This window comes from Rana temporaria, chromosome 1 (assembly GCF_905171775.1).
Source record: "Rana temporaria chromosome 1, aRanTem1.1, whole genome shotgun sequence".
Taxonomy (NCBI): domain Eukaryota; kingdom Metazoa; phylum Chordata; class Amphibia; order Anura; family Ranidae; genus Rana; species Rana temporaria.
The window spans coordinates 89,701,624-89,716,931 of record NC_053489.1 but is presented as its reverse complement, the minus strand read 5'-3'; the positions used below and the strand labels follow the sequence as shown (position 1 = coordinate 89,716,931).

Sequence of the window (15,308 nt, the reverse complement as noted above, 5' to 3'; positions counted from 1 at the left end):
TTACTTCCTCTTTAAATGACAGTTACAGCGCAGCTGCCCAGTTCTGGGAGGGCGTCCTATGATGTATTGTCGTGATCCTAAGGACACAGCTGATCACAGATCAGGGTAATGGGCCAATCGCAGTGGCCGTTTACCACGTGATCAGATGTCCAATCACAGCTGATCATGATGTAAACACAAGCCGGTTATCTGCATTGCTTTCCTCATGCTGACAGTGTGAGTTAGAGGGACATCTACACTACATTATCGGTGTCCTGATTATCAATGCAGTCCCAACAGTGCTGCCTATCAATGCAGCCTCATCAGTGAGGGATACAAATTACCTGTTTTATAACAACTATGAAAAAGGGGTTTTAAAAACCTTCGGTCTCTTCTTGTTTATTTAGCAAAAAAATTCAAAACCCAGTGGTGATTAAATACCACCAAAAGAAAGCTCTATTTGTGTGAACAAAATGATAAAAATGTCATGTGTACAGTGTAGCATGACAGCGCAATTCTCATTAAAGAGGGGGTTCACCCTATAATTTTTTTTTTTTTCTAGCATTAAATTAAGCATAGTAGCGCGAGCTACAGTATGCCTTTATTTATTTATTTTGCCTCATACTCACTGTTTAATCCTATAGTGAAGATTCCGACTCCCCGCGGGGAATGGGCGTTCCTATCCAGAGGGAAGATGATTGACGGCCGGCTCTGGCGCATCACGCTTCTCCGGAAATAGCCGAAATAGGTTTTGGCTATTCACGGCGCCTGCGCATAGTCTGTGCGCAGGCGCTGTATAGCGCCGTGAAGAGCTGAGACCTACTCCGGCTATCTTTGGGGAGCGTGACGTGCCATAGCCGGCCGTCAATCATCTTCCCTCTGGATAGGAACGCCCATTCCCCGCGGGGAGTCTGAATCTTCACTATAGGATTAAACAGTGAGTACGGGGCTAAAAAAATAAAGACATACTGTAGCTCGCGCTACTATGCTCAATTTAATGCTAGAATGTTGTCATTGAGGGTGAACCACCGCTTTAACATTGTAAGCGCTGTAAAATTGACCTGGGCAGGAAGGGGGTACAAATGCCCAGTAGGCAAGTGGTTAAAGTAGAACTAAAGGAAGGACTTGTTCTTCTACATTGTGGATAAAGTAAGGGAGTGTTAAAACTCCTGTCAGAATATTTTTGCCATGTGTGTCCCATCGGGGAGATTTTCCTTAAATTCCTGTCCCACAGCCACAACAGGAAGTGAGAAGAAATTCCTCCAAAATGAGGGAATCCCAGAACTAGTGACTTTATTCGAAGATTTTCCCCCCTATTCCTCTTCTGGTGACCACTTTAAAGTGGGGGATTTTTTTACATTTTTTATGACTGGTGATGAGCTCAGGCGGGTTTGGACCCTAGTCCAAACCTGCCTGATCTGTCCCACTGGGAAGCTGTCTAAGTGGAAGAGACATTCCCCACCCTGAATCTGCATGTATACGCACCCCTGGTATATGTGGGGCTGCAGCCAGGCAGTCTTTTTCTGTTTATTTTTCCAGACCTGAATGACACACATTTGTTTACATCTGCCTGTCCATAGGACTCCATAGACCCTCCGTTCAGGTCTATCTGAAAAGCTGACGGGCGGACCAAACTCTCCCCTGTGAAAGATGTCTTAGCCCTGGTTCACACTGGGTACGATTTGACATGTCAAATCGCATCTCAAATCGGCGGCAATTGTCGGCAATGGCACTGTCCTAATCAGTGCGACGCCGCATCTGCGATTTCAAAAAGTAGTTCCTGTACTACTTTTTGCGATTTACATTAAATTGCGGCCGAAATCGAGGCAAAATCGCAGCCGCGAAATCGCGGTAAAATCGCATTTTACCGCGATTTTGAATTCGCAGCAGTGTGAACCTAGGCTTAAGCTGGCCATAAACGTATAGAATTTCAGCTGTTTCTCGTGTGACTGTTCATTGCTCAGTAGCAACTTGTTCACAAGCTGATAGAATCAAACCGTTTCCATGATTGAAAACGATCAGTCAATAACAACATATACACTATATTACCAAAAGTATTGGGACGTCTGCCTTTACACGTACACAAAACAAGTTCCTTAAAGACATGGATGATCGAGTTTGGGGAGGAGGAACTTGACTGGCCTGCACAGAGTCCTGACCTCAACCCAATAGAACATCTTTGGGATGAACTGGTGCGGAGACTGTGAGCCAGGTCTTCTCGTCCAACATCAGTGCCTGACCTCACAAATGCGCTTCAAACATTCTCGTAGACAAACTCCTAAACCTTGTGGACAGCCTTCCTAAAAGAGTTGAAGTGTTATTGCGGCAAAGGGTGGACTAACTCAATATTGAGTTGGACTAAGGCTGGGTTCACACTACTACACTACTTTCATCCTACTTTGCTCTGCTACATTGGTCCTACATCCATCCTACTTTCATGAACAGGATACTACTTTGGTCCGACTTCAATGATATTCAATGGGCCTGAAGTAGGATCAATGTAGGACCAAAAGTAGTACAGGGAGCATTTTCAAAGTCGGACCGACTTGTGTAGGACGCTACAAGACGCTCTCATAGGGAAACATTGAACACAGAGCAAAGTAGGATGAAAGTAGTGTGAACCCAGCCTTAGACTGGGATGGTGTTAAAATTCATGTGCGTGTAAAGGCAGGTGTCCCAATACTTTTGGTAATAACGTGTATAATTCTGGTTTACCTATATTGCAAGGACATGCACAATATAAGAATAGGATCTTTGGTTGAAATGGTGAAAGTTTTTGCTTCAGATTCATCAACAGTAGCTGGGCTTACTGTCGCAATTGACGGTAAAGTTGAGTCCACATTTATCTGTTAAAAAAAAAAGTGGACTCCACTAATGGCACGAATGTCGAACGATCTTTCTGCAAACGACCAATTTTGGCTGAAATGCTATGTTTGTATGGCCAGCTTTACTGTCAGCTGCAGGTTGAAACGCTGTATCTGTTTTTCTTTTTAGAGACAGTATAACCATATACAGTATGTTTATTTTGTCGTCTCATTGGGGTTTATTTACTAAAGCTTGAGAGTGAAAAATTAGTCACACCAATCGGCTTCTAAAGTCTGCTTGTTCAGTTAAGCTTTGACAATAAAACCTGGAAGCCGATTGGTTTCTATGCAGAAGTGTGACTGATTTTGCACTCTTTAGCAAATAGACCCCATTTTGTCCTAAGCCCTACTCCATAGAAGCCATGGTTTCCATACACTGCACTGATGGTGGCCAGTTAGCCTGACACAGCTGTATGCAATCTGGAATAAATGTCTCTTTAACCATTTTACCTCCGGAAGATTTACCCCCTTCATGACTAGGCCATTGTTTTGCTACAGGACACTAAGTTACTTTAACTGACAATTGCGCGGTCATGCAATGCTTTACCCAAATAAAATGTATGTCATTTTTTCCCCCCACAAACAGCTTTTCTTCTGGTGCTATTCCATTGGCGGTAAAATGCCGCTATTTTTTAGCAGCGCTTTACCTTTATTTTTGCGGCCGCTAACCGAGTGCTTTTTACCCCCGCTAGCAGCCAAAAAGGGGTGCAAAGTGGCGCTTTGCCAGAGGTTCGGCAGAGGGGTGCTTTAGGAGCAGTGTATTCACCACTGGAAATAAGCTTCTGGCAGGACTTCTTCTGGCGCCCTGCCAGCACACCACTCCAGTGTGAAAGCCCTCTGGCTTTCACACTGAAGTGAATAGAGAGGCTTTTTCAGGGCGCTTTGCAGACGCTATTTTTAATGCTAAAACGCCTCCGGTGTGAAAGGAGACTGATTTCAATGGGCAGAGCCTATTGAAAATCAATGGGCAGTACCGCTGAACCCTTTTTTTAAAGTGCCCCGCTAGTGGCAAAAAAGAGCCTCAAATTGACGGTAAAGCGCAGCTAAAAATAGCATCATTTTACCGCCGATGCCCGGGCGCTTTCAGTGTGAAAGCACCCTAAGACCGCGTACAGGTACCGATACTTTCTTTCAAGTACTCGCCGATACCAATGCTTTTTCATGTCATGAGACAGTGGCACTAATCTGCAGCACAGTCGGTAGCTTATTAAAAAAAATGTACAACGCTTTTTTTTGGAGGGGGGGTTGGGAGAGTGGACAGTCAGTGTATTATTTATTTTTTATTCAAACTTGGGGTAAGGGGGCTTTGGTGAGATGTCAGGGGTCTAAACAGAGACCGTAGAGCGCACGAAGGGGAAGTGGACTGAAGAGGATGGGGGGGGGGGCAGATTGGATGAGGACAGGGAGGGGGGACGGGATGCTTTTACTAAGAGATGTGATAGATTTTATTTCCTTTGGAGGGACTCAAAATCCATCGCTTCATTCCCCCCTCCCCCACACCTTTTGTCAGAACAGAGATCTCCATTATTTACACAGGCAGAGCACTGTTCTGTGCCTCTGCCCGACGATCGGCTGCCAGCGGACATCCATTGACTTTAGGGTCCATGCACACTGGGCTTAAAAAACGTTGCTTCTACAGGAATTTTGTGTTTTGCCTGAAGCAGCTCAATATTATACTTTATTTCCAGGCACATTAGGACATTTAGAGGAATATTTTGAGCTCTGCGTCTAGAGGTAGAAAAAAAAAAAAACTGGTTTTGCATTTTTGAGTGGAATTTTATGGCAAAAAAAGTATTGCGTGCTTCTAAAACGCATGTACAAAAAATGCAATTTGTTTTTCTCTGCTAAAGGAACTGGCATTTTTTTAGCCCAGTATGAATTTTTTAGAAAACGTTGGGGGAGCAGCTTTTACTATAAATCATGGTTGAATTAACTGAGATGAGTGGCAGAGCACGAGTTCGACTGTCGGATTGTTTCAAGTCATGTCAGCAGCATGCGTGGGCTGAGGAGGAGAGGACTTTAGTGGATATAGCAAATTTCACAGATGTTTTGTATAGCAAAGTTGTGTGTTTTTTTTTTTTTTTTGTTTTTTTTTTTTTCCCCTTTACAGGTAGTTATAGCTAATTTTATGTAAATTCTCTTCAGTTCTAGAGTTTGAACATGTTTACTTGGACAACCTGCCAAGTGCTTCAATGTATGAACGCAGCTACATGCATCGGGATGTTATCACACACATTGTTTGCACCAAGTAAGTGAGCCTTCTCTTTGAGTAACTGTTTGGACTAAATGGCTTCAAAGAATAAGAAATCAATATGGATTATAATTTTCTTTGAAACAGGACAGAATTCATCATAACTGCAAGCCATGATGGACATGTGAAGTTCTGGAAAAAATTGGAAGAAGGAATTGAGTTTGTGAAACATTTTCGGAGTCATTTAGGTAATGCAATTTTATTACTTAGACACCTGTCACACTGGGGTGTTTTTCATGCACTTTAGCATTAAAAAAAGCGCCTGAAAGAAGCCTCCTCTGCAATCCCAATGTGAAAGCCCGAGTGCTTTCACACTGAGGCGCTGCACTGGCAGGGCTTCAAAAAATGGTCCTGCAAGCAGCTTCTTTGCATCGCTTTAGGAGCGGTGAATACACCATCTGAAAGACCACTGCGCAAATACAGTGTGACATAAAATATTGCAACGACCGCCATTTTATTCTCTAGGGTCTCCTCTAAAAAATATATATACTCTATTTCATATTAAATGAATGAATCTTGCCATGCATTTCCCTTATGTGTTTTGGAATGTCTGTGGCAAACAGGTTCTGAGGAGGGTAGAAGTAAAGACTTGACTCTTTCAGTCATAAAGGTTTGAGTATTTTGTTGTGTCCAAATCTTGGATTGATGTAACCACAATCAGTCAAAGAGTTCTTTGGAACAGCATATGTCCCCTATACCTCATAGGGCACTTCGTAAGAGATGGCTTCTTAAAGAATGCCCTGCCCAGGTAAAAGATCCTCCTATTCTGGCCACCAATTATAAAAGTGCTCTTAGGTATAGTCCCAGAGTGATAAATTCCTTGTCATCATGATACTGGTGATTGGAAATCCAGATTATATGACCCTATATTTTGTAAATTTATAGAAGTAAGGAAGTTTTAGAGTTTAAGATTTTAGGGAAGATGGTGGTTGGAAAACTATAGCTGATATTTAATCCATGATCTCACCACCTCCGTCTGTTATGACAAACAATTCAATTAAGACGTTGCCTTTCTTCAATAGTTTTCTGATATACCTACTATTTGAGCGCCTCTCATTGGTTAACCTATACGAAGGGCTGCCCTCTGGACTTTTATTCCCTCTATCATTACAGCATGAGAAATAGACCTAAATATTAAAGTGGGGGAGGGGGACGTGCCACGCCACAGAATAAACTAACAAACATGTATTTGCCTTCAAAACAAAAAAAAATAAAGTCCTGTGATTGAAAGAAGACCCCATTGGGGAGATTTACTAAAACGGGTGCACAAAGAATCTGGGGCTGCTATGCATAGTAGCCAATTATCTTCTAACTTCAGGTTCAATTAAACTTTGAGAATGAGGCCCGGTTCAAAAAGCAGACAATTTAAAAATTATGAAAACAAAACACGCCAAAATAAAATACCGGTGTGGGCCCCCCCAAATCCATACCAGACCCTTTACCGAGCATGCAGCGCGGCAGGTCAGGAAGGAGAGGGGGGCGAGTGAGCGATATCGACATTGGGCCAAAGCACCCACCCCCCTATGTTGAGGGCATGTGGCCTGGTATGGTCCTTTCCTCACTTGCTGGGCTGCATGCTCGGATAAGGGTCTGATAATGGATTTTGGGGGGGGACCCCACGCCATTTTGTTTTTCTTGTGTGTTTTTTATTTTATTTTTTCATTTTGGCATGGGGTTCCCCACTCAAGTTATTAATACCAGACTCAAAGGGCCTGGTATGGTCAGATCAAAGTTTGATTTCGTCTATTGAAGTCGTAGGGCAAAGTCGGAACGGAAGTCATCCCACTTCCGTTGGAGCAGTGTGAACCCGGCCTGAAACCTAGAAGCTGATTGCTTACTATGCATAGCTGCATAAGATTTGTGTGCACCTGCTTTAGTAAATCTCTCCCCCCCCCCCCCCCCCAACTGTTACAATCAGGTTTTGCAATACAAATATATTTGAGTGGTCATCCAATTTTCCACAAAGGTGCGTATCATGATGTAACAAACGATGTTATTAACTTGTACGAAAATTCTTGAACAAAAACAAACTTTCTTTCTTGTCTATGATTTCTATGTCACCACCTTCTTCCGGGTCGTTCTTTTCTTCTGATCATGCATGCTTTTCTCTATTCAATTATTTCCGTACGATTACTGAGCGAAAATTTAAAGTTCTGTTTACATACGGTAAACATTTTATAGCTTGTACCAGAAAAAAAGTATATAGACAGACAAAAATGTTCCATGTCTTGTTTGTTCAAAACCACCAAGGAGATTGTGATCACAACTGAATAATTTAGACATGAAGAAAGTCCATCGTGTGAGATCTTCACAGTATGAATCCCATCACCGAAATAAGTAAAGTGCACACTTAAATACTGAACCTGTATAATCACTATTGTGATTCCAAGAGCCAAACACTCACCTGAATAATTGCAAGATTGGTTTCTTCTGCCTGTACTGTCACCAAGCCACTCCTAATCACAGGGGGAAGTTTCACAATTGTTGGCGTCCCAATACTCGATGCTCATCACACGAACATAAGAGGGAGGTAGCCTCATAATGTAGCATTTATTATATAAAAACAAGTTTACAAAGTTTAACCAATATAAAAAGTGGGTATAAATATACCCACACGTATGCCACAGTCTATCTCCAAAGGCAGCAGTTTGCTTCAACAATCAGTCGGTGCAACAAGCTCCACCCAGCATTTTTCTGACTGTTTCTCTGGCATCTCAGGAAAGATAGGTTGTGAAGTATATGGCACTGGTCTGACCTTCCACAACTATTCTCTTGACAGGAGTGATGTAAAAAATGTAGCAAAAATATGGCACATAATATGCACATGCTTGCTCAAGCTCAATGACGCACCACACAGTCAAGGAAATGCTAGTATATCTACAATGGAACTGGCATCTTTATGAAAAACAAGTCATCAATGGTTGCTTTCATGTTTCTGTTTTGACCTGCTACTTTTAGGTCTTTGGAATATGCAGCACGTGCACAATTGTGGTAGTTGGATACAATGATGTGTACAGTAACATTGACCTATTTGCATGCATGTAGTTTGAAGGTCTTAATATTTATTAGGTTACATTAAAATGTTGTTACACTTATGACAGTGGGATTGATTTTATTGTTCTCTTGGTACAGGTGTTGTAGAAAGCATTGCAGCCAGTTCAGAGGGAGCTCTTCTGTGCACAGTGGGTGATGATCAAGCAATGAAAGTCTTTGATGTCGTCAACTTTGACATGATCAACATGATGAAGCTTGGGTATGTACAATATGGAATGACTACATCTTGGCAGTTGCACAGTTAAAATACAATAAGGCTGAGTTCACACTTATGCAAATTAGATGCAGGTCTCCCCACATCCAATTCGCATGACAGGAGAGTGTGCCTGGTTCGTAATAGAGCCTGTTCACTCACCTTCGGGGTGGCCGCGGTCGACATTTGGAAAGGGTCCTGTGTGTCTTTGGTTCCTGTTCAGGTGTGGATTCAGGCAAAAATTCAGACCTGATTCGCACCTGAATTTGTCAACAGGGACGCACTGGACTCCCTGCTGTGAGTCACGGCCACAGCATGTGTGAACCCAGTCTTAACCACTTAAGACCCGACCATTGTGCAGGTAAAGGACCTGGCCAGTTTTTGCGATTCGGCACTGCGTTGCTTTAACTGACAATTGCGCCGTCGTGCGACGTGGCTCCCAATCAAAATTTACGTTCTTTTTTTTTTTATTTATTATTAATTTTTTTTTTTTTTGTGACTGTGACATTATGGCGGACACTTTTGACACATTTTTGGGACCATTGTCATTTTCACAGCAAAAAATGCACTGATTACTGTGAAAATGACACTGGCAGTGAAGGGGTTAACCACTAGGGGGCGCTAAGGGGTTAAGTGTGCCCTAAGGGAGTGGTTGTTACTGTAGGAGGGCGTGGCTGTAGACATGACGTTACTGATCGTCGTTCTCTATATCAGGGGAGACAGACGATCAGTGTCACTGCCACACAGAAGAACGGGGAAGGTGTGTTTACACACACCTCCCCCCGTTCTTCAGCTCCTGTGACCGATCACGGGACACCAGCGGCGATCGGGTCCCGCGGACGCAGTCACAGAGCTTCAGGCCTGGTTGCGTGCGTGCGCGCGCCGGCGACCCACGGCTGGGCTCTTAAAGGCGACGTGCCTGTGCCCAGCCGTGCCATTCTGCCGACGTATATAGTCAGTAGGAGGTTCTTAAGTGGTTAAAGTTAAACTGGTAATATTGTTTAAAGCTGAACTTGTGGAAAAAAATCTGTGCACTGCAAGGGTTAAATGCTCATTAAAGTGGAACTTTAGTCCGAAAATAATGTTAAGCTAGATTACTTCAGGCTGGCACCTTTAAAAAAGAGTGTCTATACTGTTTAAAATCCAGTAATATACGGTCTCACCCTACTCTGTACTTGCTCTGTTGCTCCTCATTTTTAGACCCCTTTCACACTGGGGCGTTTTTCGGGCGTTTTTTAGGCGCTTTGGCGTTTAAAAAAAGCCTGTAAAGCGCCTGAAAGAAGCCTCATCTGCAATCCCAATGTGAAAGCCCAAGTGCTTTCAGAGGCCTTTCACACTGCCAGCGCCCGAAAAACGCTGGTAAAGCGCTGCTAAGACCCCTTTCACACTGAGGCGCTTTTCAGGCGCTTTGGCGTTAAAGCCCCCTTCCCATTGAGGAAGCTTTTTTTAGGAGCGGTGTATTAACCGCTCCTAAAGCGCTGCAAAGAAGCTGCATGCAGGACTTTTTTTGACGCCCTGCCAGCTCAGCGCCTCAGTGTGAAAGCACTCAGGCTTTCACATTGGGATTGCAGATGCAGCTTCTTTCAGGCGTTTTACAGGCGCTTTTTTTAACGCTAAAGCGCTTGAAAAATGCCCCAGTGTGAAAGGGCCCTTAAAGTAGAATTAAACCCTCCTATTCTATACAGCCAAGGAATCCTGCTTCTATTTGATCTGCATCTGCTATGGTGCTGCACATGCGCTCAGTTATGACACCAGCTGTTTGTTGGTTTGACAGTTTGGGTGCGGACACAAGCAAATGTGACCGTTAGCAATCCCGGGATTTCAGGATTGTAACTGTTTTTTTAAATTTTCAAATTGATAGGTTTAGTTTGCTTTATGATTTACTGCTGTTCAGGGGCTTTGGACTTCAGCAAAATGGCAGCCTACAGCAAGAAGAAACAGGAACAATGCTGGAGGTCATTTACAGCGCACACCAATTTTGGTAGCATTATTATTAAAGAGGTTGTAAACCTTCCTGACCGTCACACAGCCAGAGTCCGTGGCCCCGGAAGGAAGACAGGCAAAGATGTATACGGCCTGCAGCAGAGACGACACAGGCTTCGTTTGCAGGAAAGTGTCACATAATGTGCTAGTATGCTGTGCAAACTAGCACATTATGCCTTTCATTTGCAGGGAAGAAAAAAAACTGAGTTTACTTCCTCTTTTTAATGTGGAATGTTTGTTCCTTGCAGAAGAATTTTTTTTTATCAAGTTGGTATGGGTAAAGTTCTGCTTTAAGTTTAGGGGGTATAGGAAAAAAGTCTGTAAATACCTATTTTATCCATCTACTAGAGCTCTTCTCTTCTCTCTGAAACCTTGGGTTGCATGTGTTTGTATTGCGGGGAGGGGGGTTTGGATTTTGGGTGGATTGGGCATTGCTACGTTCCCTGACTTTGTTTTCCTGTTTGTTCCAGCTATCACCCTGGGCAGTCACAGTGGGTATACTGTCCCGGAGATGCAATCTCATCAGTGGCGTGTTCTGAAAAAAGCACAGGGAAGATCTTTATTTATGATGGTCGGGGAGATAATAAACCTATGCATGTGTTTGAAAAGATGCACTCCTCACCTCTAACCGCAATCCGGCTGAACCCAGTTTACAAAGTGGTTGTATCATCCGACAAGAGTGGGATGATTGAATATTGGACTGGACCTCCTCGTGGGTACAAATTCCCCAATAACATCAACTGGGAGTACAAAACGGACACTGACCTGTATGAGTTTGCCAAGTGTAAAACTTGTTTGACTGGAATAAATTTCTCCCCGGATGGTAAAAAGATGGCCACTATTGGAGCTGACAGAAAAGTGCGCATTTTTCGTTTTTTAACTGGGAAACTAATGAGAGTCTTCGATGAGTCTTTGAGTGTAAGTAAACTGACATTACTATTTGGATTAATGATTCGTTTCTGTGTGATTCAATTGCCTTTTAAAGGATAATTACACTTTTGAGGTGATAGATAACCAGCATAATTAAAGTGGTTGTAATGCCTGAAGGTAAAACCCTTGCACGGAGCAGTGTAGGTATAACATGTTTATTTAGAAAAAAATGAATGCCTAGCCAGGTCACGCAACAGTTTCCATCAAAAATCTTTCACTACATTTGGGGAACCAAAGGTTCCAGGGTAGCCTGGGCCACAATGTACGCTCCTAAGGATTCGAGAGGGGCAGACTAGGCATGCCTGACTTTAGAAAATACTACGTAGCTGCACAGCTCGCCCAATTTTGCCAACTTCATAGCTGACATTATCGACCAGATTGGGTTTCTATAGATCTTGCACTTTGGCTTCCACCAAAACATTGTAAAGCTATACTGTGTCCTACACTCTCCTACTCATTACATGTGTGGGACACGAGCTGTAGAAGATGGCACTTATGCCAGTATTTTTGGCAACCCAATTTTCACAGGAAGTATGGGGATTCCCCCCGCGGAGAACTTCCATTTGCAACAAATGTTATCTCTTTTTCATATCTTTGCAGTACGAACAGATGCATGCAAAATGCTGCTTTGCGGGGGGCATCTCCATGCTATACAAGCTGTTAACTCCACTGCTAGATTATCTTACCGGGTGGCATGGGAACGGGATCTGTCCATAGCTCCTGAGGTGGAGGCCTGGCGTAAATGGAGTGCACATATCCATGCGGGTATCCTTAAAGCGGAGTTCTAGCTTGACCCATGTTAAAAGCCAACGGCTACAAAAAGTGTAGCTGCTGACTTTTTTAATAAACACACACTTGCCTGTCCCATCGTTTTTAGGTAGGCCAAGGTACAAAGCATTACAGTAGTCCAACCGACTGGTAATTGTTGCATGGATCGGAGCGATCTTATCCGAGTCATCATCCAGATAGCAGAAAAGGTCCCGCAGGAGCTTTAGGTGGAGGTGGCATGAACTCACTACTCTACTTACCTGAGGGTCCAGAGTCAATCTGGAATCCAAGATGACCCCCCCATCCCTCGGTTGGCTACCTCAGGCGGAGCACCGAACCAGGAAGGCTACGTGGGAATAGAAGTGTCTTCCTCCCTGTCACTAAAGATAATGATAATTTCAGTTTTTGTGCCATTTAACTTAAAGTTGGCACTCATCCACAGGTGGATCTCTTCTAACCAGCTGCTAGTGGGGACTGGACTCTATTTTCCCTTGACATGCTCAGATAGATCTGGGTGTCATCTGCATACACATGGAACTGCAGACCATGGCGTCTGATCAGGTTGGTCAGTGGTCTCCATATAGATGTTAAACAGGATTGGCGACAACGCCGAACCCTGTGGTACCCCACAGGACAGGGAGCTGTAATTAGAGTGATAGGTTCCCAGCCTCATCTGGTTCCCAGCCTCATCTGTTGTGCCCTATCTTGGAGGAACGAAACCATCCATGCCAATGCCATCCCCTCGATCTTAGCCGTATTTTTAAGTCTATGCAGTAGCCGTGTATGATCGATTGGTATCGAAGGCAGTTGACAGTCCAGAAGTATCAGAGCTAGGATTTCACTGTTGTCCGGGGTACGAAGTGTATCGTCCTGGACATTGACTAGGACACTGTCTCGGTCCCATGTCCAGGTCGGAAACCTGACTGGAGGTCATGTAGAATAGAGTTGGATTCCAGATGATTTTTGAATCTGCTGGACTATGACTCTTTCAATGATCTTGGCAAACACCAATCTGAAAATGGGTCGGTTGTTCTCTGGCTGGGCCGCGTCGAGGCCGACCTTCAACAGTGGAATAACCACTTTTTTCAGATCGACAGGGACGCATCCAGTCAGGAAAGAACTATTTATAATCTCCGTAATGTATGGGGCCAGGGTAGCTGCGGAGTCCTTCACAAGCTGGGCAGGGCAAGAATCCAGGCACGAGGAGGAGGCCCTCAAAGAGTGCATCACCACCAGTACCTGTTCAATAGTGACAGGTGAGAAAAAGGAGAAGGGTGCACAATCAGACACCTCATCCTCCTCAAGGTATGAAGAAGGTGCCATGGGGATTTTTTCCCTGATCAGGCTTATTTTCCTAATGACGTAATCAGCAAGCCTCTGACACAGGTCCCGAGACGGGCCTGCTTCCAGTGATTGCGTTTTTGGTGGTCTTGATTTGTAAGTCTTGGGTATATTAGCCCACACTGTGATTCAAGGGGTGATTGTATGGAGACCACCTCCCAGTGCTTACAATGTTCCTGTTCTACATCTATATTATAACACAAACCATGTTGTTTCTGTTCACTTCAGTAGATGGCCAAATTCCCACCTAAGGGTTCAAAGAAGACCTAACCCGGTAGCCAAGATATTTTGTGTTTATGTACTTATGTACCATTTCTTGTTTATAAAGGGCATGCAAGGATTTTTCAATGATCATATAACATAAATAATAACCAAAAATATTGAAATGGGGGAATAAAAAAAAAAAATGAAGCCACTTTAAAGACTGCAGATGCAGACAAACACAAGTTCTTAAAGGGGTTGTAAAGGTAAATGTTTTCACCTAAATGCATTAAGGTGAAAAAACATCCGAGTATTAGCGTCTCCCCAGCCCCCCCTCCAATTACTTACCTGACCCCTTGAAAGTCCCGCGCTGTGAACGAGCAGGCTTCTCGGTCATCTTCCCAGCTCATTCATTGGTTGATTGAAAGCAGCGCAGCTATTGGCTTGCGCTGTTGTCAATCGCATCCAATGACGTGGCGTGCCGGGGGGGTGGGGCCGAGTGATACAGTGAGCCGCTATGGTAATGTGTAACATGTATTTATAACCTCTCTGTTCGATAACCGTGCTCCCTCTGACAACGCCTTCATTTGCGGGTGTGGGAACCGCAGGGAAATCGCATGGTCAAAAAGACAATGCGCTTTCCGGTGCAAGCACTTTTTTTTTTTTTTTTTTGTGGAAATACAACCATGGCAACCCAAACGTGGCCTGCAAAAATGCCTAGGTCCGAACCTGGCGTTGGGCAGCGAGTAAACATGTTGTCCCTGAAGTTTATGTATTGAGTAGAAAAAATGGACATCGCAGTTTGTGTAGCGACAGACCAGTCAGGGTGACCCAGCTGACCCATGTCCATAGAATGAACACTATTATCGACACTGAGATTTTTTTGCACATTTTTGGGTCTTTGGAAGAATTATATTTACAGCACAGGACACTTTGATTATTTTTGCACATTATGCACAAGACATTTTGTATATATGGATCAAATGTTTTATAATATCTTATGAAATGTGGATAGATTCATGCATACATATTTGTAGGTGAATTTATTGTAATTTATTGTGTACACTTGGGTTGGTAGTGCTGTCTTGCTATGCTTTGCTCGGTCTGGGTGTTGATTATACAACAATATTCACAGCAGCTGCACCGTTAAATATTTAGGCTTCATGTACACTTCTGGTGGTAAAAGGTTGTTTAGGAGCAATTGGACATTTTTTTTTCAGCTGCCCCTGAACTCTCCTAGGGGTGCACCGAATGGAAATTTTGGTGCCAAAACCGATACCGAAAATTAAGAATACACTAGGCCGGAAACTGACACAGAAAATTACTGTTTATATCAAAATATATATTTTAAATAAAATGTATACATTTTGCTAATAGTATTGGCTATATTTCTATGCGGCGCACCTCTAGCAGACATAGTGCAGGAGATCAATGCAGCCTCACCAGTGCCCATCATTTGCAGCTTGCCTTTGTCAATGTCTCAGCATTGGATCAGTGTGCCGTCTATCACAGGAGGCGGGACATTGTTACTACGGCCCTGACAATTTAGTTACGTGACACACGGGGAGGAGGAGGGAGTGGAGGAATGGGCACGCCAGAGTGACATTCCTGCAATGAGCAGCACCCAGGGTGGACCACGCCCCCTATCGGTATCGGCTGTTTTTGTCTTTCGGCCGAATGACAAAAATTTAGTTTTCAGACGATTTAATTTTCGGTGCACCACTAATCTTATCGGCACATGTAC

General features: G+C 43.7%; 1 protein-coding gene across 1 annotated transcript in view; it reads left to right on the top strand.

Annotated features, from left to right (window-relative positions):
- The window catches only part of PPWD1 (peptidylprolyl isomerase domain and WD repeat containing 1), a 38,577-nt gene that overhangs the window by 1,575 nt on the left and 21,694 nt on the right, over positions 1-15,308 (top strand). Inside the window, exons 2-5 of the mRNA XM_040340225.1 lie at positions 4,989-5,091; positions 5,182-5,282; positions 8,227-8,347; positions 10,795-11,242. Of these exons, the coding sequence (XP_040196159.1) occupies positions 4,989-5,091; positions 5,182-5,282; positions 8,227-8,347; positions 10,795-11,242 (773 nt within the window). The remainder of the gene's footprint in view (positions 1-4,988; positions 5,092-5,181; positions 5,283-8,226; positions 8,348-10,794; positions 11,243-15,308) is intronic.